The sequence below is a fragment of the Populus nigra genome, chromosome 15 (genome assembly GCF_951802175.1).
Source record: "Populus nigra chromosome 15, ddPopNigr1.1, whole genome shotgun sequence".
In the NCBI taxonomy this organism is placed as follows: domain Eukaryota; kingdom Viridiplantae; phylum Streptophyta; class Magnoliopsida; order Malpighiales; family Salicaceae; genus Populus; species Populus nigra.
In genome coordinates, this window is record NC_084866.1 from 9,259,507 (window position 1) to 9,286,789 (window position 27,283).

The 27,283-nt window shown below is 32.9% G+C and overlaps 3 protein-coding genes and 1 non-coding gene across 7 annotated transcripts; 1 reads left to right on the forward strand and 3 right to left on the reverse strand.

Annotated features, from left to right (window-relative positions):
* Positions 1-3,094: 3,094 nt before the first annotated feature.
* On the reverse strand, positions 3,095-5,798 carry LOC133674944 (large ribosomal subunit protein mL101 (rPPR4)-like). Of its 4 annotated transcripts, none has more exons than XM_062096249.1 (3): positions 5,536-5,798; positions 5,005-5,233; positions 3,095-4,568 (listed from the first exon to the last, which is right to left on the reverse strand). In XM_062096249.1, the coding sequence occupies exons 2-3, from the start codon at positions 5,230-5,232 to the stop codon at positions 3,324-3,326; spliced, it is 1,473 nt and encodes a 490-aa protein (XP_061952233.1). In that variant the 5' UTR covers position 5,233; positions 5,536-5,798; the 3' UTR covers positions 3,095-3,323. The 4 variants fall into 4 exon arrangements, with proteins under 4 accessions (XP_061952233.1, XP_061952232.1, XP_061952234.1 ...); XM_062096248.1 differs by having other exon boundaries at positions 5,005-5,243; XM_062096250.1 differs by lacking the exon at positions 5,536-5,798 and adding an exon at positions 4,769-4,799 and having other exon boundaries at positions 5,005-5,133.
* A 4,453-nt stretch (positions 5,799-10,251) lies between these two features.
* LOC133673645 (DNA polymerase delta subunit 3-like) lies at positions 10,252-12,855 on the reverse strand. The gene is made up of 2 exons (XM_062094483.1): positions 12,376-12,855; positions 10,252-10,692 (listed from the first exon to the last, which is right to left on the reverse strand). Exons 1-2 carry the CDS (start codon positions 12,622-12,624, stop codon positions 10,498-10,500), a joined length of 444 nt encoding a protein of 147 aa, XP_061950467.1. The 5' UTR covers positions 12,625-12,855; the 3' UTR covers positions 10,252-10,497.
* A 6,913-nt stretch (positions 12,856-19,768) lies between these two features.
* On the reverse strand, positions 19,769-19,849 carry TRNAL-AAG (transfer RNA leucine (anticodon AAG)). Its single transcript has one exon. It is a non-coding gene; the product is annotated as a tRNA-Leu (tRNA).
* A 946-nt stretch (positions 19,850-20,795) lies between these two features.
* Positions 20,796-24,870, forward strand: LOC133674458 (kinesin-like protein KIN-13B). Its single transcript, XM_062095566.1, has 11 exons — positions 20,796-21,171; positions 21,263-21,493; positions 21,578-21,691; positions 21,861-21,938; positions 22,044-22,129; positions 22,535-22,690; positions 22,776-23,078; positions 23,309-23,527; positions 23,614-24,119; positions 24,201-24,262; positions 24,340-24,870. Exons 1-11 carry the CDS (start codon positions 21,052-21,054, stop codon positions 24,505-24,507), a joined length of 2,043 nt encoding a protein of 680 aa, XP_061951550.1. The 5' UTR covers positions 20,796-21,051; the 3' UTR covers positions 24,508-24,870.
* Positions 24,871-27,283: the final 2,413 nt, after the last annotated feature.

Below are 27,283 nucleotides of genomic sequence, written 5' to 3' on the forward strand. Positions count from 1 at the left end.
AAATTACTGTAGATTGCTACAATGTTTTTTCCCACTTGGTTTTTTTTTTGTTATGTTTTTTTCTAAAATTATTTTTGTCAATTTTATTTTTTAAATATTGAGCTGGTTAAGAATTGCAATTACAAGTAAATACAAGTTTTTCCTCACAAAATACTATGGATTGATACAGTTTTTTCTCACGTGTTTTTTTTCCAGTTTTTTTTGTAATATATTTTTTCACAATTATCTTTATTGATTTTATTTTTTTAATATTGAATTGGTTAGAATTTAACTTTACTCTGAATTACAATAGTGATCCATGGTGCATTCCTTTTTTTTTTCACTTTTTTTTTTGCACCTTTTCATTTTCTTTTCCAACTTCCCCCTTTATTCATTTTTTTTTCATTTATTTATTCTTTTTTTTTCCAAAATTACTTTCCTTTTTTTTCCAACTTTCCTCTTTCCTCTTTGTTCCTTTTTTTTTCAAAATTTTCTTTGTTGATTTTACTTTTTAAATATTGATCTAGTTAAAAATTTTGCTTTGTAATTTTTTTCTTTTAAAATATTGTGGATTGCTACGATGTTTTCCTACTTAGTTTTTCTATTTTATTTTTTAAAATTATATTTATCGATTTTATTTTTTTATATTAAGTTGATTGAGAATTTAGTTTTTTAATTTTTTTCTTTAAAACATTGTTGATTGCTACAGTGTTTCTCCGCATGGTTTTTTTTTGTTTTTTTATGATTTTCTAAAATTATCTTTTTTTATTTTATTTTTTAATAGTAAGTTGGTTAAAAATTACAGTTGCACTATATGAGAAAAATACTATAACTTTTCTCACAAATTACTGTGGATTGCTACAACGTTTTTTCCCACTTTGTTTTTTTTTTTTTCTGTTTTGTTATGTTTTTCCCTAAAATTATCTTTGTCAATTTTATTTTTTAAATATTGAGCTAGTTAAGAATTGCAATTACAAGTAAATACAAGTTTTTCCTTACAAAACATTATGAATTGATACAGTTTTTCCTCACATGGTTTTTTTCCAGTTTCTTGTGCGTTTTTTTTGTAATATTTTTTTTTAAATTATCTTTTTTGATTTTATTTTGTTAATATTGAGTTGGTTAAAATTTAACTTTGTAATAAAGCTTAATCATGTGGGAAAAACATTGTAGCTTTCCTCATAAAACATTGTGGATTGCTACGGTGTCTCTTCACATGGTTTTTTTTTTCTTATAATTTTTTCAAAATTATCTTTGTCAATTTTTTTTTTAATATTGAGATGTTGAGAATTACAATTTCAAGTCATTACAAATAAGGCTAAATCATGTGGGGAAACATTGTAGCTTTCATCACAAAACATTGTGAATTGCTACATTGTTTTTTTTTGTTTTTTTTGTTATTTGTTTTCTAAAATTATCTCTATCGATTTGATTTTTTTAATATTGAGTTTATTAAAAATTTAGATTTGTAATTTTTTTCCTTTAAAACACTGTGAATTGTTGCAGTGTTTTCCCATATGATTTTTTCCAAAATTATCTTTGTCGATTTTTTTTAATATTGAGTTGGTTAAGAATTATAATTACAATAAAGCTAAATTATATGGGAAAAGCGTTGTAATGTTTCTCACAAAATATTGTGAATTGCTATAATATTTCTCTAAGAGGGTTTTTGTTTTATTTTATTGGGGAAAACACTATAGTTTTTCTCACAAAACATTGTCAATTGTTACAACGTTTTTCCTTATGAGTTTTTTTCCTTCCAAAATTATCTTTGTTGGTTTTTTTTTAAAATATTAAGTTGGTAAAAAATTTAGCTTTGTAATATTTTTTGCTTTTTATTAATAGAAAAGCTAAATCATGTGGCGAAAGCACTGTATCTTTCCTCACAAAACATTGGGGATTGCTACAAATCATTTTGTTCAGTCTCTAAGTTTTTGATCACTAACACACTTTTTTTCCGTCATGAAATATTGGCTCCATCATACCTTTAGTTTCTATTACTTATCTAGCGCTGGTTCACAATTATAACACTATAAAGTACATTTGTTTTATAAGCATGCGGCAGCGTGCGGGCATGCCATCTCGTAGTTATTAGATCTAATTAGAAGTCCTAGTTAAGAAGCTGGGTTTTGAGTTACATTGGTTAATTCGAGTCAACCTGGATTAACCTAGAAAAATTAAAAAAAATATTTGAAGTTTTAATATTTCATATGAAAAAATTACAAAATAATCTATGTAAATATAGGTTATACATGTTATAACTAATGAAGTTTAAAAGATTATTTCAAAAGATTTTTTCATCTCATATTAAAAAGATATTATGTTAGTACGTTATCCATTTAAATTAAAGTATTTAAACTAAAAAGATTTTTTATTTCACATTGAAAAAACATAATTTTTTTTTCTTGTGAACATAGAGTATATATATTAAAGGGTTTCAAATTCCACATTGAAAAAATAAAATATTTTTTTAGTATTTACATAGTAAACTTTGAAAAGAGTTAATAACCAATTAAAAAATATAAAAAAGAAGGGTTTTTGGTTAGAAAAAAAACATATTTGAAAAAAAAAATCTCAACCGGATTTTTCCAGGTCGTCCAAGTCACAGGTCAACTAGATTTTACTGGATTTTTGCTCATTCTAATCTTTATCTTATTCATACTAGTCCAGCTACCGCATCGCCTGAATCTTGAATCAACCTGTCGGCATGTCCGGAATTAATAAAATGGTTATATGGGAAAGAAGCAAGATCAAAATAATGGGAAGCGCAAATTAAAATAAACTTCGAAGTGCTAATTGGTTGGCCTGTAGAAGTATTAATTTTGTCTGGTATTGAACGTATTGCTAGCTCTGTAACTATTGCCCACTGCGACGCAAAACTCATACTGTTGAACGAGCTTTCTTCTACAAGAAGAAGATAACGCGGGGGTGAAAGTAGAGTCGAAGCAATTAAGCAGAGCTCAATACAATGTCGAGTGAAACACAGCGATTATGCAAAACTAATTTTTTAATTTTAGGTACTTGACATAAAACACTCAAGAGTTGGATAAAAATAAACACCATTAAAATGTCGCATTAGTCATTCTCAAAAAATCAAATACTGGGAATAACAAAATGACAGTGAATTTAGCAGTACCCTTAGTTTCATAGTTTTGGGACAAAGGAGCTTACAAACACAGCATTAAACTTTGTTTATCGTCAGCTATATGCCTATATGTATCTCCACCATAACAAATGAAGCAGATGCAACATTTCATTATTAGAACAAGTTGCAAGTTAAACCATTCAAAATTGATCCTAGAACAAATGTTATCATGGCAACAAACTGAAACAGTACATAAAACTCACTCCACGCATATTGCTTCAAGCAACTTCTCACAATCATCGCTCACTTCCACATTCTCCATCTTCAATCGGCGACGCATCATCTGGCTTTTCCTTCCAGCCACTGCATAAGTTCTAATCAATGACTCAAATACCTCCACTGCTACATCATCTACAGCCTTCTTCAAAATCTCAATAAGACCTTCTGCACCATCCACATCTTTCTGCTGCTCAAAATGTGCCATCAAAGACCCTACAATCACAGGTGATGGAACCCACTTCTGACCATTCCCTCTACCAGTAGATACCGCTTTAGCTAAACAATCAACTGCCACTTTGATATCCTCACTTTTCAAATAATAATCTAAAAATATTTCCCAGGTTTTAGCATTAGGTTTGGCTCCTCTCCTGCGGGCCCTCTCCTTGAGCTCCTCTGCCTTATCTAGCATGCCTTCCTTGGCATATGCACTGATGAGAACATTTGCGACCCTGATATCATAAGTTGAGCACCCAGATTCCCATTCCCTGAAGCACTTCTCTGCACCAGGTACATCCTTCAAGTTAACCAGCACTTGAATCATATTTAGATAGCTTATATTTGCAGTTTTAGGAAAAGCCAGCCTCAAAGAACGCCATATTCGATAAACTTCAAGCAAGTTTCCTGTTCGGCCATACAAAGTAATGAGGAACTGAAAGGCAGAAAGGTCTTTGTTTGCATTTCTCTTCTCCAGTTCTTTAAGTGCTGTTTCCGCCTTCTCAAAATAGCCAGCGTCAACATAAATCGAGGCTAAGTTGCTATATGTTGTCCAATCGGCAGCAACTCGGCCATCCCTCTTCATCTCCTCCAATACTCTTTCAACACCAGAAATATCATTTACAGCTGCCAGAGCCCTCATCCAGACATTGTATGTGTAAGAATCTGGCATGACATTGTTAGCCTTCATTTCTTGTATAATTTCTGGGACCCTTTCAGGCTGACCCACTTTTGTGTAGAGAGTCATAAAGCTATTGTAAGACATGGAGCTTAAACCAAGATTGAGCTCCTTCATCTTTTCAATGAGAGCTTCAGCTTCTTCAGTCATCAACTCTTTACAGTAACAGTTGAGAAGAGCTCCATATGTTAGAAGGTTCTTGGATGTTTCGGGTAGATCAATGAAGTAATTTTCTGCAGCAGGTATGCCTCGAGTTTTGGCAACAAGATCAAGATGTATAGCTTGCTCACTCACAGTTTTATTCATACCCCTCTTAGACATAGTTTCTGATAGCTGTGAAACAATGAAATAATGCTATACATTATGCATGGTATGATTGAAAATTTTTAAGCAAATACATGATTATGACATAAGAGGGTGACGGAAAAGAACGAAGCAAAATACAAAGTAACCATAATATACATTAACCCTGGAAACATTAAGAGCCAAAAAATAAGGTAAAACAGTTTTTAATACGGGGATTCAGAACATACCACTAGTTTGAGACAAATGGTCATAGATTAACTGTAAGGCACAAAATAAAATTTTAAAAAATGGACTTAAATGTTCATAAAATTTGACATGTTTCAACTTCTAGATTCAGACAATCATATCACATAAGCATTGAAGTTCTAAACCATAGGAGTAAAATGTTCATTAATTTTATATAATATCACAAACAATTTATTAGAATACAGGAACATGAAATTGAGGATTTGGAGAAGGATACCTTGAGAGCAGGGTGATAAAGATTGCGACTGCGAAGCTTCTTGATGGTGTCGCTTACTTCCCATTTGAAGACAAGCTTGGAGCTCTTGAGGAACTGATTTAACTGTTGTCTCACACTTACCTCTGAGCTGCCTTCTCTGAACAGCCTCACATACAGTGCTTCTTCCAGGTACTTCTTTGATCTTTTGGTCACATTTTTTGTCCGCCCATATAACTGTGGTATCGCCATTCTTTTTCGTGCTTGCCAATAAACGATCGAAAATCACAACCAATCAACTCATATCGATTCAAAATACCATCATTATTAATCCAATGACAACCGTACATAAGTTATTCACATTTAGTTTCCAAAGCACAATATGCCAAGGTCCCGGAAAATGTTGAGATTTGTCCAAGTGAATGTCTAAGAATTCCATCTAACCTCTCTCAAAACTTGGCAATTCTTTAGCCCACATAACTCAATGATTCAATCAGACATTCATAAACTGAATCAATGATAAGAATATATTACATATTTACAGTTACCACTCACCTTGAAAGTATGCCCCCAAGTTCAAGCTGAAGCAAGGTCCGAGCACGGCTTGGTTAATAGAATAAAGGACTGCCACAGCCGGATTCCGACAGCAAGAGAACAACCGCCGATGGCTAGGCAAGTGTGAGTTGGTGGAGTTCCGACGTTACGCTCAAAGTTACCGATAATGAATTCTTTGTGGGTGGATGGTTTAGGGTTTAAGCAAACGAAGGGAAGGGAAACTTTTTTTTTTTTTAATCCTTTTTTATTATTTAGGTTATATTCACTTTTTTTCTTTTCTTTAAACTTAGAGATGTTTGGCTTTGAAATCATTTTAAAAAAAAAAAAAAAAACTAACAACAATATACTTTATTATTAAAAAAAAATATAAAAAAATTCTATGCTAATATTTTTTTTAGTAAAATAAATTAAAATATATAAAAATTGATATAATTTAATTTAATTAACTTAACAGATTTAAAAATAACTTGAAAATTATTTAAAATGTAATCTAACTAAAAAAATTCATTTTAATATTTTTTTTAATATTAAAACGACAAAATATTATATCGATCTAAGTTAACCTGTCAAATTCAAAAGTTAAATTATAAGATCGCGATATGCTTATAAAAAATAAATTAAAATAAATTATGAAACTCAATTCTTAATCAACTCAATGTTGAAAAAAAAAATTAAAAAAACAAAAAAAAAACACAACTGGAGTTAACCCAGGCTAATTCGTCAAACCTGCAACTAAACTCATAAAACTAGGATAACTTTATAAAAAGCAAATCAAAACAAATTATGAAGTTTAATTCTCAATCAATTCAACGTTGAATAATGAAATTAAAAAAATCAATAAAAAAATATAAAAAACATTCAAGTCAACCGTAATCCAGGTCATGAGATCGAGATAACCTCATAAAAAGTAAATCAAAATAAATTATGAAGCTTAATCCCTAGTAAATTCAATATTAAAAGATAGAATTGAAAAAAAAACACTATTCCAGTAAACATTATTTTTTGTAATGGACAAGGAATTTTATAAATGTAAGTTTTTTTTTTGTTGAAATTTTTAAGTATTGGTATTTTATAACTTGTATGGTTTTTGTTTGTTTTTTTTTAGTTCAATATACCTTTTAATTTTCACCAAGGAATCCAACATCTCAACACTTAGAAATTTTTAGACATACATGTTATACCTAAATAGAAATTGAGATCTAAAATTTCAATTTAGGTATAACATGTATGTCTAAAAATTTCAATTTAGACATACATGCAAAAATTTTAGGTTTAACATATCATTATATCAAGATAGAGAGTGAGATCCCACATCCTAACACTTAGTGGATTTTATGGTAGTAGATTTTACCTATCCCAGGAGTACTCTTGCTCTTGACTTGACCTGGACAAGTCTAGTTCATTAAAAGGTTTGACTCTCATAATCTTGTACTTAATTTTTTTTTATGAGTATACTTGTTGAGGGCCATCCACATGAGTAAGGTTGTATACACACTTATACCTAGGTAAGATGGTCTTTTATATCCATGAGGGATCTTTGCCTTTATACTTGGGTAAGGTAGTGTCCCTGTGATAAATGAGCCATTTCTTTTATACTTGGAAAAGATGATCTTTTCTATCTATATATAGTCACCTTTATACCCGAAAAAAATAATTTCTAATGTCCGAGAGTCATTGCCTTTATATTTGGAAATTATGGTAATTTAATATAGTAAAAAGATTAATACTAGATGAGAAAGCATGTACTTTTTCATTCATTCATGGTGCTCAAAATACTTAATTATATAGATATCAAGTCCTCAACCTAATGATAGTTTATTTTTAAATGATTTGAATGTCATGCACAAGCTAGGTTTTTCCCAATAGTGTTCAATAAGTTTTTGCATCAACCATATAAACAATTTTGTAAGGGTTATCCCATTTCGGTGCTAGTTTTTTTATTTTCCTCAGGGTTTCCTATTACCTCTAGTTTTCTCAGGACTAGATAGTTCCCCAACATATAAACATTTGTTTTTCACTTTATGATTGTTGTACTGCTGTCTTTTGTTTATAAACCTTATTCTATGCTAAAGTCATCAGTTGAGTTTCCTCTAATAGGTCCAGATTCACTGTAAGTTCTTTTTCATTCTCTTTACTAAAGTAGTTTTGTACCATGTATCTTGGGCACCCAATCTTCATAAAGAACATCTATTTTCTGTTATAAGTTAGGAGAAATGGGGTTTCATCCATGGAGGTCGTTTGGATGGTTTTATAGGCCCATAAAATCTTATCCAAGAGGTTTGTCCATTCTTGTTTTGCTTTTTCAATCTTCTTCTTGAGCCTATTCAGAACTATTCTATTCATGAGCTTTGTTTGTCCATTTGTCTATAGATGAGACATATAGGAGAATATATATATATATATATATATATATATATATATTCTTTGTTAGTGTTCTTTTATTTTTGTATTGTCAAATTAGATATTACTGTTTATAATCAAAACCTTGGGTGAGATAAAATAACAAATTATGTTTTTCATATGAAGAAGATTTTTTTGTGATATTAACTAGGGCTTTAACCTCTATTCATTTTATGAAATACTCTACAACTACTAGATCAAATTATCTTCTTTCATATGCCTTAAAAATGATCCTATTGTGTTCATTTTTTACTAAAACAAGGGTAAAAAAAGATGAAATGACAATCATTCCAGTCGATGATTGATAAGGTAAAAGGACGAACTCTTAGGACTTGTTGCATTTTTAATAAAATCCATGACATCTTAGGTAATGGTGGGCTAGTAAAAATCTGCTCGAGTTAGTTAAGATGTTAGCGCTCTTGCACCCATATATATGTCATAAACCCTTTTGTGGATCTATTTTCAACACATATTAGATCTCGTATATGGATACATAATTTAAAAATAGTGTAGTTATAGATCTTTGATACAACTGATCATTCACCAATCAATACCATATTGCCTTACCTATAAGGTGAACAACCTTAACCCTATCCATAGAGTAGTTTTTAGTTAATTCGTATTTCTTAAAGACAATCCTCCAATCTTTATCTTCATCTTCATCTCTATAGCTAACCTTGATTGCACCTACATGTATCTTTTTTTTTTCCTCAATACTTGGACTTTTGATGACTTTTATCCACACATATAGGAGAAGATCTATAGGGTTAGCGCTTACTAACTTTAATAAAAGATTTTATCAGTTATTTTTCTTTATCAAAATTCTTATAAGAGAGATTGTGTTCCCTTTCTCTTCTCAACCAACGAGTAGCCCAAATATCTTTTTTTGATACCTGATCATTAAGGAATCCTTATCTTTAAATTAGCTCTCATACTAACCCATTATCAATTACTAGTCGCCATATACTTTAAAGGGGAATATGTTTAAAACCTTTGCCAACATTAAGCTAGCTAGGAGAGCTTCATACCTTGTGGTATTATTCGATGATACAAACTCAAAACATAATATATACTTAAAGACATATTTTTTAAGGCTAATAAACACAATCTTGTCTTCAAACTAGAACATATTGCATGATACATCCACAAGTGACTCATTAAAGTAGTACTCAACTATGAAGTCTATTATCCTAGATGAAAGATAAATCTATTAAGAGTTATCACCCTTCTTATGAGCTTTTGTACATCCCTAACTTAAAATAGAGGTAATATATCTAAGATATTTTGTATATAATTATGGATGACTGCAATAACTATAACTAGTATATAATTATAATTGATCACAACAGCAATAGTCACTATGTAAATTATAATTGACCACAACAATTGAACCTAAAAATGTTAAAAATAAATAAATAAGTTATAATGATAGAGACTGGTAAATTTATATATGATTAGTCGGTTATTTGGATGGAGACTACTATGATTGATTGATATTATAATCGATCATTTGAATGATGACTAATATGATTGATTGGTATTATAGTTGGATTTTTGGATGGAAACTATGGATACAAATATGTGATTAATTGAATGTTTGGACAGAAATTAATGTGATTGATTGGTATTATAGTTGACTATTTAGAAAGAGACAATGGATACGGATATGTAAATTAGTTGATTGATTAGATGAAAACTAACATAATTGATTGAGTATCATAATCGGCTATTTGGATGAATACTATGAATATAGATATGAGTATTAGCTGCCATTTAGATGAAGGGATAGTTTGTGTCAAGGGGGAGTGTTCTAATATGTGCCGAGCCGAAAACATAATTCAAATTTATGTTTGGAACCCATATATTTAGTAGCTTTGAAGGCTTCGTCAGAAATTAGAGTCATACCTCCTGCATTTTTCTGTGCCCCAAATGGCACATACTACTTTCAGTTTGTCTTTTTTTCTTACACCTGCTGCTGTCCTGCCGAGCTTTATCTTCTAGGTTAAATTAGACAGCAATCCAACTGGACAACGCTTGAGAAAAAAACTTTTGTAATAGAGTTTCCATACCTAGAATGATAAGTTCTGAGATTATAGATCGTTTATTACAAGGAAAACATAATTCATATTTATGTCTAGAACACATACGTTAATAGCTTTGAAGCCTTTGTTAGAAAATAGACTTTCCATACCTTAGATCGTTGTTTATAGGAAATCCATCATAAAGTCTATTCTTTGTAGCAGCAATTTATTTCAGAAATGGTACTGCAGGCAGATAGTGAAAATAGAAATTACTAATGAAACACAACAGAGAATATTTCAAACTTCAACACAGCAATGAATTAACATCTATTTATCGCATTTTGCCATGTATTATGTCCCATAGCAAGATCTTTGCAGCTCATACTGGTAAATACCAGCCATAACATCACCCTACCTTGGATGATTACTACATTCCATCCACTTCCTATTACCAATGAAAAGCTAGACTTGACTCATCAAAAACTTGGCGAATTGATAGACAATTCAAAAGAAATTCAAGGCTACCACACTGCTACTAATACTACTGCTTCTCAGGCTTATCTGGTTCTTCTTCTTTTTCAGGATCTTCCTCCTCCTCCTCTTTCTTTTTCTCTTCTTCTTCTTCCTCGTCTTCTTCAGGAGGATCATATGGCAATGGGGGTGGTATCGGTGTCTTCATAGGGCTAAACTGCGGGAATATATCAGGCCTACTCCCCGGCTTCGGCCTTTCCCACTCCTGCCATGCAAATAAGATGAAGGTAAACCACCAAGTTCAGATATCAATGAACTCTACAGAAGACTATTATTCACCATGCCATGTCAAGCAGCAGATATTCAGGACAAAACTACAAGCCCATAATGTTCCCAAAAGACCTAATTGATGGAATTAAAAATTTCAAAGATTTAACATGTAGAGGAAGTTCCATTTTTTTCCCATGAATTCATAAGAACCAAACCAGGGGCCAACTTTATGCCTTCAGCAAAAACAGCAAAACATTTGAAGAACCACATGAAAAAGAAGATTTACACTGATACACAATTTTTCAGTGGAGTAGAGACAGAAGATGAAAGCTATCTAAATGAATAAAGCAGCTTTGACAATTAGAACCATTCACCTAGCAATTCAAAATGTTCATGCAAATTTTTCAAGCTTCAACGCTCAAGATATACAGGAATAGAGCAGTTGACTAGATAACCAGTCACTAATGATTCCCTCATGCATGATGTCAAAATGCATTACATAGGTGATTTTGAGCGCAGTATATCCTTTTTCTCTCTATCTATCCAGTATTGCATGGTTTTCAAGGAATCTACCTCAAAATACAACTGTAGCCCCTGATGCAACACAAGCCAAATGGACAAGTTGCAGAACTACAACTTCAAGAATCAGATTTCCATCTCTAATTATGATGCATATACAAAATACAACCCTGAAAATTTGCACAACTGGGCTTTGGTGGCTGTACCTGAATAAGATATATCATCCTAGATCAAATCAACCTTGTTTGTTATCCAATAAAGCAACCTTATTAACTCTCCACGAAAAAAATTGAATGAGATCAATTAGTAGAGAAAATCAAATAGTAGAATTGGATGACAACATTCTAGAAGTTGAGCAGAAAGATAGTTTTGGTTGGTTTGGATGATCTTATAGTCTACATGACCTGGTTAGACAATATACTCAAATTTGAGTGCTCCGCAGAACTCATTAAGCAAAAGCTCAAACTCTATATTCCACCCACCACCAAGAAAGAAGGAAAACCCAACACCTCAACCTTCGAGTATGTTTCAATCAATAGCCCTATGAAATCAAGCAGACAATAACTTGATCCACTTTGCATCGATAAAACTAAGCTCACATCAACCATGGATGCTCACTAGTCATTCTTAAGAACTCCACGAAGCCTAATGAATCACAAGGATGAAGCATAGATAAAAATAAGAGCAAATGACATCATAATCCAAATAGCACGACACTCGGAAATAATCTACAAACACAACATTTGAATATCAATTGAGCATATGACCTAGTTTCAGTTTTGAATTCCAAAGGGTGTTTGCAGACCTTTTGAATACATTGTCAGCTTCACTTGGAATTGTTACTAACTGAAGAGCTCCTTTGCTAAATTAATACCCATATGGGCTGTGGCACATTTTCTTTAGAGATTTTTGCACATCACTACCCTCAACAGCACCTCTTTCGTGTTTAATATAGATAGAAGAAATTCGAACAACAAAAGAAATCAAAGATGTGATTATCACAATGAAAAACACCCCTTCCTTGCTTCCTTCCCCTAAGCAAATTTCGTCGAAACATGTCTTTGAGGGTGTTTACGACACTAATTCAACATAATTAATAATATTCTTTGACACGACAATTTCAGAATAAGTAAAAGTAGTAGTAGAGAGAGAGAAGTACGATAGGGAAATCGAGAGGACTTCGGCGAGTCAATTTCTCTTCATCAGGTGCCATAGAAACAACCTGCATCTGCTTCTTCTGTTTCCTGCTCCCGGAACAAACCAATCGTCCAGCCACAAAGCATCCGCAAAATTGGCTTTTAAAACAAGATGAAGACGAAAACGCTGAAGCTGTTGTTCTTCCTGCAGATTTAGGTGGCGCCGCTAGGGGTTTCGAAGTTGAACATATCGACAGGTAAATGGATGCCATCGTTTTTTTCTCCCTATTCGAATAATCTCTTATGGAACAGGTTGCTGTTGTTCTTATTCACTGATTTGATTCCACAAATTCCGAAGAGAGACGGACTCTGTCTTTCTTTTAATTTCTGGTATCAATCAATACGGCGAGAGAACAAGCAGCGACCGCCTCACTCTCTCTCTCGACCCTCAACGCAAGCTGCTAGAACACACCTCAATTTTTATTTATTTTTTGCCGATTATCCTCCAACCTCATTTTCTAGGCGGGCGTGGTTTATCAATTCTCATATACCTGTCGTGGGTCTTATTTCTGGGCCGGCCCAACTCCCAGCTTTCCACCAAGCCCGACTCAAGATGAGATTCACCAGTACGTTCAAAGTTACCGATTCCTTTTTTGAAGAATTACTACTGGTTTCGAAAGTTTTCTGTACATCTCATTTTGTTGTTCGATGTTATTATAATATATAACATAATTTTTTTACTGTATTTAAATATATTTAATTTTTATAAAATCATTATTTAAAGTGATAAATGGTACTTAATTACTTAATCATACAAACATTTTATTAAAATATTAATATATACTTTAGAATATGTATGTGTGGTTAATACAAATCCAAATAAATTATCGTAAGATTTTCAGATTAATAATGGATAAGATAATTTCAATAATTCCTCAAGTTTCAGATTAATAATGAATAAGATAGTTTCTGTCAATAAATATTAGAATTGGATTAAAAATTGTTCTTAGGAAAAATGAACTGAATGTATATAGTCTAAAGAATGGTTATATACAAATAATAATAATAATAATAATAATAATAATAATAATAATAATAATACTTAAGACTAAGGAGAGGATCATGTTATAAAATATTATATGTAAAAGGTAAATGATAGTTGATTGAAATTGTGCATTGTCGAATGTCTTAGAGAACAATCAACTAATTAATGGGAAGTGGAAATATGAGCACTACAAATCATTTTTGGTTGAACTTTGTCTTAAACAACATGGCAATAAAGTTCGTTGTTCATTCTCTATTTATGAAAAATTGGAATTGATGCAATATGCAAAAACAAATTAATTATTATAAGATAGTGGAATTAGTGAAAAATAAAGAATAGTAATATCCATTACTAAATAATTAAGCCATGTGATTCTATAAGTTGTCGTAGTTATTGCTTTATACTCTGTTCAACTGATGATTATGATACTATTATTTGTTTCTTTATGCACTAAGAAATAGAATTAGAGCAAAGAAACGCATAATAACTGGTAGTTGAATATTATGTTATGGGGATAATTAACTCAATCTGAATCACAAAAAACTATAAGACAAAGATTAGTATGAGCAGGAAATGAAAGACCTTGGACTATCTTTTAAAATATTTAACTACTTTAATGACAACTTTCAAATGAGATTTCCTTGGTTGATGCATATATTGACTTAGGATGTTAATAGAGTGAACAATAACTGGTTGAGTAATCACAAGATAAATGAGTCTCTTAACCAATCTTTTGTAATATAATGGATTACAAAGGATGTCCTCATCAGAGTTTGTAGCTCATCCTATAATTAGTATAACAACTTCTCTTTCTTTCCTTTTCGAGCTCAATGGAAAAAAAAAAAGCATGAAGAGAACTTGAATAACTTGAGTTAGCAAGAATATCTAAAAATACTTGTGTTTACTTAGATAAATGTCTTGTTTGGACTTAAAGACTTCAATACCAAGAAAATTTTTCATCTTGCTAAGAAATGATTTTAAAATGACAATAGCTAATTTGTCAAATAATGATAATATCATTAACATAAACTAAAATAAAAGTATCTATAATGACAATATCATTAACATAAACTAAACAAAAGGTGAGTAACCATGTTTGTAACAATAAAATAATAAATAATTAGTTTAGATGGTGTAAAACTAGCATTAAAAAAAGTATGAGAAAACTTAGAAAACCAATTTATAGAGACTTGTTTAAGCTTATAAATAGATTTATTAAGATGACAAAGTAATTGTTTTCATATGCTTGTAACTCGGTGGAAGTTTTATGTAGATTTATTATGATAAATCTTCATGAAAAAATATGTTATTAACATTTGATTAATTAAAAAAATCATTTTTTAACCATAGATACTACAAGAAAAACTCGTACAAAACAAGTTTTGCAGCTAAAGAAAAAGTCTTGTGATAATTGTCGCGGGGGCGCGAGCACCGCGACATCGTCTGGCGACAGTTGAGGCTTTTGTCGTGCCTCCTGTATGAGGTGTTGTGTGTTGGGAAGGGTTTTGAGATTTAATTATAAAATCATGATTAATGTTTATGAGTTGCCACCTAGTATTATGGTCACTAGAAACATATGGTTTGCGAGAGTCTGAGTAAGGGATTGGTTGTGTAAGGGAAAGACGTATCACCCCTAATGCACCCTACCTAAGGTAAGCTGCATTGTTGTTTGATTGTTTTTTTTCTAAGTTGGGTTTCTATTCGTTGGTCTTTTTTAAAGTTAAAGGCAAATCTCTCTTCATGAGAGAGTCTCTACCATATCGGGTTAAGTCCTAACCGTTTTAAAGTCTGAATTTTAGCATCGCATTTATTTACATCTTGTATCTTTAATACCTGAGGGTGTATTTTATCGTGTAATTTTACACCCCACAGATATTAAAGTCTACATATGAATTCTAAAAAAGATTAGAAAAAGATTTTTGACATGTTGGCCAAATCCTAAAGGATGATCATAAACTGGTTATGATAGCCATTTTGGATATTTTTTAAACATGAAAAAGATGCAATTTTTGTTTTTTTTATGAAAAATATACTTGAAAAAAATTTAGGATTTGGCCAAATGCATCAAAATATTTTTTTAAATATTTTTTTGAAACATTTTGGAGAAAACCAGGTATTTTAATATCGAATTTGTATCTTATAGTGTAAGTATACAATCCAATATTGAACAAAATTGGTAGAAAAATATTTGAGAAAATCACAATTTTTTTGAATTTTTTTAAAATAATAATATAATATAATATTAAATATGAGGGCTAGGCTAGCCCATATAGTTGGGCTGAACTCAGCCCAGAAAAGGGTGGGCCGATCCCTGCCCAAAAATAGTTGGGCAGATCTCAGCCCACTGTAATTTTTCTTCTTTTTTTTTGGAGTGGGCCAGACCTGGCCCAGACATTTGGTCTGGGCCAACACTAGTCTGACTCAAATCCAACGCTAATTATTTGCAGAAACGTGAACAGTTACTATTCACGTTCTGCATGCAACCAAATGATTGCAGAAGCTGCAGATGGGCGGAGGAGAAGACTATTGGGAGCGGTGGTCACGGACGTGATCAGGAGGTTGAGCTGATGGTTTCTGTGGCGTCTTTGGGAGGAACGATGGCTGAAGTTGATCACGGGGGAAGGAAGAAAGATTCTGCAGAGGTGAGTGAGAGGAAGAAACGGTGACTGTTTCAGGCATGGGGGGTGGTCGGCTTGTGGTTGGGCTGGATGCTTGTGGTGGAGCTGGTGGTGGCTCTGGTTGATGGCTGGAACAACGAGGAGAGAGAGAGAGAGAGAAGCAGCAGAAAGGGGGTTATGGAAGCTGTTTTTTTGCTGAATTTGGACTGGATTTTCTCCCCCATCAGGTCATCAAGAGAGCCTCTATTTATAGACGGTGGAAGAGGGTAATCTCGTCTACACTAGGATAAAATTACGGCCCTTGATTTGGTTGGTAAGGATCCCAACCGTTGATTCAAAGTAGCCTCCCTGAGTTGTCAAATCTGCAGGAAAAGGCTGCTTGAGTTGACCTATTCACGTTGTCGTCAGTGTCGCTGTGCTGCCATTCGTCCTGAAACGCTCACATGGGGTTGTAGAGCAACTGCAGGGGCCCTTTTCGTGCAAGTTTTGTTCGATTTGACGGAGAAATCAAGCATTAAATGCACCTGCAAATAAGGCTCCCAAGCAGTTTCTTTCGAGTAAAAGAAGAAGACAATGACTAGTGACCACACGACGCGTCGTCTGGTCCTTTTATATATATACTCAAAACGACGTCGTTTTAGGTTGAATTATGGATTTTAACTAATTTTCAATGTAGTCCTTTAACTTTCAATTTCTTTCAATTGAACCCCTAATTGTCCCTAAACGTTTGCTTTAATGCAATTAAGTTCTTGATGAATTTCAATTCGAACCTTGAAGTTACGCGTATTTTACAATATGGTCCTTGGTCTTGGATTTTGTCAATCTAACCCCTAATTGACCATTAAAATTTCAATTTCTTCAATTTCACCCCCGGGTTTTGTTAATTCAGCCCCCATAGTTTGCCGCCTGTTGCGGAATGATCATTGGCTGTGAATTTCTTCAATTTAGCCCTTAATTGACCAAAAAACTTCAATTTTCTTGCAATTTGGCCCCTGATTTCAATCAATTAACTTGGAAAAAAATTAAATTTGGTCTTTTAAAATTCAAATCTTCTCAATTAAGCCTAAATTAGGTTTCCAAACTTAATTTTTCACCAATTAAGCCCCAAATAAAATTCATTTGACCCATTTAAAGTATAATCAAGTCCTTGTACTTAATTAAATCCTTCAATTAGACCCAAATTAATTCTTAAACATAATTAAAATTGAATTTGGCCCATGATTAAATCAAATTGGCCTATTAAAAATTTAATCATGTCATTGGACTTGATGTTTATGCAAATTCGTCCAATAATCATTTAATTTGACCTTAAATTTGCATTTTTTCTCCATTTTTAGGCATAATGGGGTACAATTAGGTCTTGAATTTCCTCTAAAAAATTGCAGCTTGATTCCCCAGTCTGTTTTTTCCACGTTGCCAGCCTTTATTTTATTTTTTTGATTTTTTTTTGAAAAAAAAATGATTTTTGGAGAATAACCCATAATTGAGGTATGACAATAATCAATACTTTTAGTTTAAGTATATTCTTTAGCCATAAGCCTAGCCTAGTAGAGTTTGATAGAACCATCAAATCATTGTTTAATCCAGGAGCCTCCCACCATATATCTATTTATATTAATGTGATATATATTTTGTGGAAGATGTACAAATGATCAAATGTTATTTTATACAAGAGCCTCCCACCATTCTAGAGTTTGCACTATTGTTTTAAAATACTTGTGTCAATGATTCCATAAGTCATGAGAAGTAGTAAAAAAAATCATATGATAAATAATTTTCTATTGAAAAATAGATACATGCACTTGAAGGTGAAGAATTAGATTGTACATAAAAACAACAATAGTTTTTTTCAAATGTATAGACAATTCACAACTCATTAGGTATAAATTATTTTATTTGAAATAATTTAGATATGGTGATATATATATTTGAAAATATATTTTCTATGCTAATATGCATATTTAATTTCTTTTATTCTTGTTTGATTAGACAAGTTTCTCTTATTCTTGTTTAATTTCAAAGAGGAATACCACTGCTAGAAACATAAAATAATAATAGTTATTGAGAATTTATGAATACACAGAACATGAAATAATAAAGAGAGATGATTGTGAAAGTAATATTAAACATTAAAATATATAAAAGTAATACTAATAAATATAAATAGTTGGATCATAATCTTAAAGTATGTCATCAACTTAGCTCGACACAACAGCTCTAATGAAATTCATTTTCTTTCTTTTCATTGATATCTGGGATTGTGATAAGTGTTTTTTGCTTAAAAATATATTAAAATAATATTTATTTTAACATTAAAACAATCTAAAATCATAAAAAAAATTCAATAAAAAAATTTTAAAAATCAAGTTTTTGTATATATATATAAAATCATAGCCCACCATCGTGAATTCCAGAGCCACCATCTTCATAAAAGACACAAAAAAATCACAACCTAAACCTCTATCTCTCTCTCTCGAGCCTGTTTGGGATTGTGGTTACGGTTGCGGTTGTGGTTGCGCAGTTCAAGTGTTTTTCGCTTAGAAATGCATCAAAATGATGTTTTTTTTAAAAAAATTATTTTTGAAATCAACACATCAAAACGATTTGAAAATATTAAAAAATTAATTTTTAGCATAAAAATTTTAAATTTTTTGAAAACGCGAGTGGGACCGCGTTTCCGGTCCCAATTGTCCCAACCAAAATATCAAAAATATTTGTTGTGAATGTGGTCTTTTCCATAACTAATGCCTTTTTTCTATAACTTACAGGACATCCAATCTATAGCTCTTTGCAGCTCAAATTAAGAAATCTTAAAAAAATCCCTGGCAATCAGGTTTTTCCAAATAAATTAAGAAACTTAATTCTTAATCAATCTATTATTGAAGAATAAAAAAAAACTAATTAAAAAAAGAATATAAAAAATCACCCGAGTCAAACAAACAAACCCATGAACTGAGGCATGAGATCAAAATAAACTCATATAGCACAAACTAAAATAAATTATGAAGCTTAAACCCAATATTAAAGGATGAAATTGAAAAAAATCAACTAAAAAAAGGACAAAAAACACGCAAGTTAACCTGTCTAACTCGTGACCGAGTTATAAGATTATGATAATGCCATATAAAACAAATAATAAAAAAATTTATAAAGTTCAATTCCTAATCAATCCAATGTTGAAATATTAAATTAAAAAAAAATTCGAGTCAACTAGAGATAACCTACTAAATTCGAGTCAAGAGACTAGAACAACTCTATAGAAATCAAATAAAAATAAAAGTTCAATTTCCAATCAACTTAATATCAAAGGATGGAATTGAAAAAAAAATTAAATTAAGAAATTGATAAAAAAAACCTGATTTAACATGAGTAACCCATAAAACTCGCGAGTTAGATTATGAGATTATGATAACCCTATGAAAAGCAGATAAAATAATAATTATGAAACTCAATTCCCAATCAATTCAATGTTAAAATGATGAAGTTGATAAATAAATAATTAAAAGATAACAAAAAAACACACGACTAACCCACAAAACTTATGATATTAGTTACGAAGCTGAGAAACTTTTTAAGAAGCAAATCAAAATAAATTATGAAGTTTAATATCCAATAAATTTAATATTCAAGGATTAAATATTAACAAAAAATATATTTTTTTAAAAATCCTAACAAATATAAGTGAAAAGCCAAGCAATTTTACATTTTAATACATGTTTCAAGCGATGTTACAGGAATAAAAAACATGCTCTTTGTTGAGAGTGGGATTTGAACCCACGCCCTTTCGGACCAGAACCTTAATCTGGCGCCTTAGACCAACTCGGCCATCTCAACAAGACAGCGTTATGAGTCAAACTAAAGCAAATTAATAATTATCATTTGTTTTATAGTCTTGGAAGCAGCTTACAGTGGACAGTTCAAAGCATTGAAATTGAATGACAAGCTACAGAGCATGCAATTAAGGTGTCTGGTATTCAATTTCCTTACTCGTCAGTTTGATTTTTTTTAATTAAATTCATTTTTCAATTAAAACTAATTAAAAATAAATCAAATGTTTTTATGCATGCTAAAGAAAACTTTTTTAATAAAATAATTGAATCCAATCTTATAGGAACATGTTTAATAATATAATTTCAACATTTAAAAAAAATATTTTTTAATTATTTTGATATAATAATGTTAAGAATCTCAAAAATAAAAAAAAAATAAAACTATCAATTCAGCTAAATTAATTTTGAAATGAATATAACAAACACGTTTCCATGTGTCAAATGTCCATAACCACTCTGGAATTAACAATATTTCTATTAATAATTTAGTGCATAGTTGTGATCGCATCTTCAAATTCAATTTTCCCACTCATTAACGAAAAAATATAAAAAAACTTATGTCCCCAAACGCGACCTTATCCAAACCAAATCCCGCAATTCACTAAATCGCGATTCGCAGGTAATGCAAGCATTTAAAAAACTCCAAAACATGGGCTCCACACCCGCTAGATCACAATCCAAAGGCACATAATTCCTCCACAACAAAAAAAAGAGAGTGAGATTCACCGATGTGGAAGTGGGGCCACCGCCCACACACAACGACGAGAGCAGCATGCTGTGCTGGCCCCCTCGTCATGACCGCTTCAATAGCTGGAGAAGAAAGAGACCTGTGCGCGTGAACCCTTTCTTCCATCTCGCGCGTTGCCCAACCATCACATTCAAAAGTAAGTCAAAAGACACGATACAAAACATCACTCATTCCCTTCACTCATTCAAAATGGGCCCCGATGCTTCTTTGTTCCACCTCCACAACAACGCGCCAGCTTCACTCTGTGCCCTCCCACCCCTGCCTCCGGTCCTTGCCTTTAAGAGTTTGAAAATCCTCTCTCATTTTCTTGTCCTTCAATCAACAAAAACTATTATTGGTTCTTACACTTTACATGCAAAAAGAGATAGAGGTGGTAACTGTAGGGGCGGCAGCAGAGATTGAGACAATTGATTTTTGAAAAGAACAGGGAACAAAAAGATCTCAGGCAGAGATCAAGGATGAACGTTGTGGGGAGACGACAGATGCCGAGATCGAATTCGACGACGGCGCACCACCACCGTCAGTACTCAGATAATTTCCTGGACAGCAGTAGATGGCTTCTTCAGTCATCTTCACAGGTTAGTTGGTTAGTTAATTAGTTGATCTCAATCTTTCTTTGCCTATGTTTCTTCTTAAGAAAAAGAGGTGGGTGGCGTTTGAAAATTGCAGGACTTTGGACACAGGTCAAGATCATCGAGTCTAAGAAAGATCGGAGATGATCAGTTCAGTCCTGGTCTATTCGATCTCCATTCTTTTGATACTGACTTGTTGCCAGAGCTAAAGCCACTTAATCAAGCAGCAGCTGCAAGTCGAGGTGAAAATAATAACCTTACTAAAAGTATGTCTTTGGACAAGGAAAGATTGAACAACAACAACAATGTTGCAAAGATCAAAGTTGTGGTATGTTGACCCTGTTTATTTACTCAAATTAAAATCTTTTCTTGCAGTTGTAGTGATTGGTTTAGAGAATTTGTAATCTTGCAGGTACGTAAGAGACCGTTAAACAAGAAGGAGATAGCAAAGAAAGAGGAAGACATCATCACCATCGAATCGAATTCGAATTCGAATTCTCTCACAGTTCATGAAACCAAACTCAAGGTGATTGCTGCTTGCTGACTAAATGTTTCTTTACATTGACATTGTTGTGGTATTTGTATGTACAATGTGAATCCAAGGATGTCGTCGTGCATTGAATCTCTATTATTTTTTGTTGTTGTTGTTTTGAATGGAAGGGTGTAAAATGCTATGATAATGTATGTATGTGCAGGTTGATTTGACTGAATATGTTGAGAAACATGAATTTGTTTTTGATGCGGTGCTGAATGAAGGTGTTTCGAATGATGAAGTGAGTATTAGTATATCGACAATTGGTGTTTCATTATAGGAATGAATTATCGTCACATTCAGCTGGTTTCATCTGATTTCTTTTTTTTTTTATTAATGTATCTAGGTGTACTCTCAGACTGTTCAACCAATAGTTCCTCTAATTTTCCAGCGAACAAAAGCAACTTGCTTTGCATATGGGCAAACAGGCAAGTAGTTTGGATTTATATGATATTCTCACTGTTTGATACTGACCAACAGAATCACTTTCCTTGTTATAAATTCTTCTAACTTATTTCTTCTCATTCTCCTGCTTTTACATTGGCTATAACTAAACTACACAAGTCAGTGCTTGGTATTCCATGTCATGTAACTTTCCCTGGTTTAACGGCATGGTAAAACTCTTTTAATATTTGGGGCAATGGTGTTTAAATGTGGTCTACAAATGCTGGAAATGACCTTAGAAAGTGAAAACGGGAAGAATAGGAGGAAAGAAATCCTGTGTTTTGGTTTGTTGTTTCTATGGTCTTATTGGTTTATGTTTTCCATGCCTTCCTTGCTCCTTTCCATCATATTTTTGTGAATAAACTTGGTGATTAATAATTCCTAACCAGGGAGTGGAAAGACTTATACCATGCAACCGCTGCCTCTCAAAGCATCCCAAGACATATTAGGATTGATGCGCCATACATATTGGAACCAAGGCTTTCAATTGTTTGTCAGTTTCTTTGAGATATATGGAGGGAAACTATTTGATCTCCTCAATGATCGGAAGTAAGTTATTGAAGGTCATAGGTTTTGGGTTGGCTAAAAATCTAAATTTATGTTCAATCATCCAAACAGCTTCTTGGTTCTGCAGAAAGCTGTGCATGAGGGAGGATGGGAAACAACAGGTCTGCATTGTTGGTTTGCAAGAATACAGAGTTTCAGATGTTGAGGCAATTAGGGAGTTCATTGAGAAAGGAAATGCCACAAGAAGCACTGGCACAACTGGTGCAAATGAGGAATCCTCCCGATCACATGCTATACTTCAGCTTGCCATCAAGAAGTCAGCCAATGGTTCTGACTCAAAGCCTTCCCGATTAGTGGGAAAATTGTCTTTTATAGATCTTGCTGGAAGTGAGCGCGGTGCAGATACTACTGATAATGATAAACAGACAAGGTAGACCATGCTCTTACTGTCTTGTTTCTCTGAAACTGTCCTTATTTCAACTAGGCGTGGTTCCATTGGATGCCCAAACAGATCTTCTTGGTCACAAATTGCACCAAGTCAACAATTTGACCTTCTTTTCTTTCTTTTACAAATATGACTATTGTCTTAGCACCTTGATGTCAAAAAAACTCTCTGGGGTTCAATTAAACCACTAAATAATATTTACCTTTTTTTTTCAGAATAGAAGGTGCTGAAATTAATAAGAGCTTACTCGCCTTGAAAGAATGTATCAGAGCTCTTGACAGTGACCAGGGTCACATACCCTTCAGAGGCAGTAAGCTGACAGAAGTTCTCAGAGATTCATTTGTTGGTGACTCACGCACTGTTATGATATCATGTATTTCACCAAGTTCAGGATCATGTGAACACACTCTCAACACTCTAAGATATGCTGATAGGTATGGGGCTTTGTAACTGAAGTAGCTGTGAGGAAGTGAGCTCTTTCGTTTTGCTTGAATACCTCTGACAGACATTTATTTTCCAGGGTTAAGAGTCTATCAAAAGGGAACAACTCCAAGAGGGATCCATTGTCTTCTTCAAACCTTAGGGACTCGACTACCTTGCCCTTGACTTCATTTTCACCATCTGAACCAACTTTTGTTGATAGCGTAGCTGATTTTCCCAATGAAAAGGGCAGGTTTGGATGGTCAAGACCAACTGAGAGAGAAACATCTCCACCTTTTAACATGGACCGTGTTCCAAGCGGAAGGGCAGAGGGAAATTTATCTGCTTCTGTTCAAACAGATTATTACAAGGTCCAGAGTGGTGGTCAAAGTGGCATCATTGCTAATGATTGCAATTACACTGAGGAATCCTATGAACATGAAAAACCATCATGGATGAATAATAATAAGAAGGTAGACACCTTCCAAAAATCAGCTTTGGAGGATAGACTGAGAACTGATGCTCTGATGAAACAGAGGGATGTCCTTGCAGTTCAGGCTAACAATTCTCATTCAGATGATGAACTTAATGTCCTGTTGAAGGCAAGTGCATTCTAGATATTCTATATTGTTTCTGAACAGTTGTTCAATTGCGAATTAAATTTTGCTGTGACTTCTTTATAGGAAGAGGAAGATCTTGTATCTGCGCACCGAAAACAAGTGGAGGAGACAATAGACATTGTTAGGGAGGTGAGTCATGATATCTTTTTGATGCATCAATTTCTCTGCCATAATAAAAACTGAAATAATCTTTCATATTTATGCAGGAGATGGACTTGCTTGCTGAAGCTGACCAACCAGGCAATCAACTTGATGAATATATCTCCAAGTTGAATGCCATTCTTTCACAGAAGGCTGCAGGAATCGTACAACTGCAGACCCGTTTGGCTCAATTCCAGAAACTTATGAATGAGTATAATGTTTTAGTATCATAATTGTCCACTTGATCAATATCAAAGAGTGCCAGGGATCAAATGCTAAGTCTGTGATTATTTGTTGTGATGGCTCTTCTTCACTTGTTGCGGTTTTGGTTTGATTATATTGTAACATAACCCAGTTACAAGGGGATAATGCTTTTTAGGGTTGGGGTGAGTGGTTGGATTGGAGCCTTGTTTCTTCCCTTAATAGCCAGCAGTGTTGTGGCTCGAGCTTGAACTGTGATGCACAAGTCTTTTATATTAGCATTTTTTTTAAAGAACCGTGACATTAAAATGTATTTTAGCAAAAGATATCCTGTTTGGATTGCAAAGCTGTAATATAAACGCAGTTGATTGCTAGTATATTGTTTTTGATGGTTATTCTACATGGATCATGCTGGAATTGATGATTTGCTGTTCTCTGGAACTCTTCGTGAATGAATAATTCTACCGCTGCATTTCTATACTGTTGCTCCCAACAAATTGCTGGTTTTGAAGCTGCTTAGGCATGTGATGCTTGGACATGGCGGTCACTTCTGTATCTCTAGCTAAGAGAGGTGATTTTATTTTCATCTTCCTTTGTTATTTTCCCAGTTTGGTTGCTTGATTTCTAGTAAACTTGTCTGACGACATTCTGGTAGATTATTAGCTCTTTCTTTTCGGCAACTGTCATTTCATTTGCTTATTGTCTATCTCTGCTGCCAAACTCGAGCAAACTAGGCTTTTGCTCATGATACAAGGTTCCTTTAACTTGGAGATTTTTTATACCTAATTAGCAACCCAGACGATGTGGTCCTCTGGTAGAAATAATGCCCTCGTAGACTCGAACTAGCCCATCTGAGTTGGATTGTTTAACACGGACAGGAAATGTAAATAATTGGTCTGGATTTCTGACCTTTTCAGTCGCTGATTGTTCAATGGTTGACGACATCTTTCCATCCTAGTTTCTTAAAAATAGTGAATGCGGCTGTTGGTGTAATTTAGAAATTATTAATTTATTATTATAAATCCCAATAAACCTTCATTAGAAAAACTAAACTTAGTGGATATTGCAGCACCTAATAATTAACCAAAATATTGGATATTTCGACTCTTCAAAGCTTATATCATGGGAGTAGTAGCCTCTTCGGTTCCGCAAAAGGAACAAGACAAATACAAACATGAATAGCAAAACAATGATGATGGATCATAGAAACACCATTAGCAGCAGATAGCCTAAAAGTCAGAAGGCCAGAGCCATGTTCTGTCCACATTCATGACAAGCCCACAAGATGGATCAACATTGTCTAGCTTATTTATTGTTAAATCCAAATGAAGGAGGAGTGATTCAAGTGAGAAACATGAGAAGACAGGCTTCTTTGGGACCCCTTTGAGTTCATTTATGACTGTGGGCGCATTCAACACATGACACTGCGAGCAAAAGTTGACTGAGAAACAAATAGGTGGCACTCTTTTCAATCACATGAAAGCATCGTGGGGCTACAACATTTGGATGATTTTAATGTCAATTTGTTGGGTGGGCACTTGAACTTTAGTTATGCCACAACGAATCAGCTAACACTAAAAGATTGAAGCCACATTTATGTTACCAACATGCTTGTAGTTGATGATGCAGGAAAAAAAAAAAGTAAAAAACATTATACCTTACATTCTCTCCCAAAAGACACAAAAAACCCTATACCCCTTATTTCTAAACCCAACCGCCAACCATATAAAGGAGAGAACAAAAAAAAAAAAAACTCCACGGGGCCATTTTATCCAACACCATCATAACCGTTTCTCAGAACACCATAGCCATCTTATCCAAGACCATCGTAACCTTTTCTCAAAACACCACAACCATTATCACTTTTCTAAAACCCACCATCAATTATAACCAGCAGTCAAATATGTTTATTTTTCAAAAATCACAACGCCTTCCCCAAACCACAATAAAGCAAACCAAACATTGTAGTCGTAATCTTCTTATCTCATTATTGAAAGCTCATCTAGCCACACAAATCAGTGTGATATGAACAAAGTTTTAGGTTCGAATTTAGTCTTAAAATATTTATTGACTAGTTTTGTGAGATTAAACATATCTCTCAAACTGTACATAGAAATTAGTTGAAATTTTATAGGGAGATACTAGATACATGAAACTATATTTTGGTAAATGTTTAGGTCAAATGGATTTTGGAAATATATTATTTCAAAGGTTCAAAGTTACTAGATAAATCTTGTTAAATCTGTCAAACTATACCTTTGTGTATTGTTTGAGATATATATGGAGCTACAAATGGAATATTTTTGCAATTCAAGTTTGTCTGGAATCTAGACATCTTAAGCTTTTCAACCATATATGGTAGGTATAGTAATGCATCCAGACGAGAGTGAATGACATGTTTGAAGTTAAGACTAAAAATCTATCAAGAATGTGTGAAAATTGGAGATATAGGTTACATGGAGGAATTGTGGCATGAAGACTTTGTTTTTATTATCCTATTTTATTTATTTATTTTATTTTGAATAATTATTTTTAATTTGAGTTTTTTTGGCCCATTAGATATTATTTAGAGGTTCATTTTATTATTGGACTTATATTAGTTGATTACTAGTTTAGACTTATTAACTTGCAACCCAAAAGAGATCCATTAGAGTTAGTTAGAGGAGACTATTATATTTTTTTAGCTACGAATTTCATCATCATGTTGGAGAATAAACATGAGTTTTACTTTTCTTTGTCTGTGGCAAACAACCTTTTTTTGTAGGGACAAAGATCGTACACTGACTCATCGAAGATTAACTGACTTTA

Bases quoted from the DNA above. Each gene is read 5' to 3' on its own strand.
- LOC133673645 (XM_062094483.1), bottom strand. From the start codon at position 12,624: ATGGCATCCATTTACCTGTCGATATGTTCAACTTCGAAACCCCTAGCG. The intron at 10,693-12,375 runs GTACTTCTCTCT...TTTGCATGGCAG, and splicing joins GTCCTCTCGATTTCCCTATC to GAGTGGGAAAGGCCGAAGCC.
- LOC133674458 (XM_062095566.1), top strand. From the start codon at position 21,052: ATGAACGTTGTGGGGAGACGACAGATGCCGAGATCGAATTCGACGACG. The intron at 21,172-21,262 runs GTTAGTTGGTTA...TGAAAATTGCAG, and splicing joins TTCTTCAGTCATCTTCACAG to GACTTTGGACACAGGTCAAG. The intron at 23,079-23,308 runs GTAGACCATGCT...TTTTTTTTTCAG, and splicing joins GATAATGATAAACAGACAAG to AATAGAAGGTGCTGAAATTA.
- LOC133674944 (XM_062096249.1), bottom strand. From the start codon at position 5,232: ATGGCGATACCACAGTTATATGGGCGGACAAAAAATGTGACCAAAAGA. The intron at 4,569-5,004 runs GTATCCTTCTCC...ATTGTTTCACAG, and splicing joins TTTATCACCCTGCTCTCAAG to CTATCAGAAACTATGTCTAA.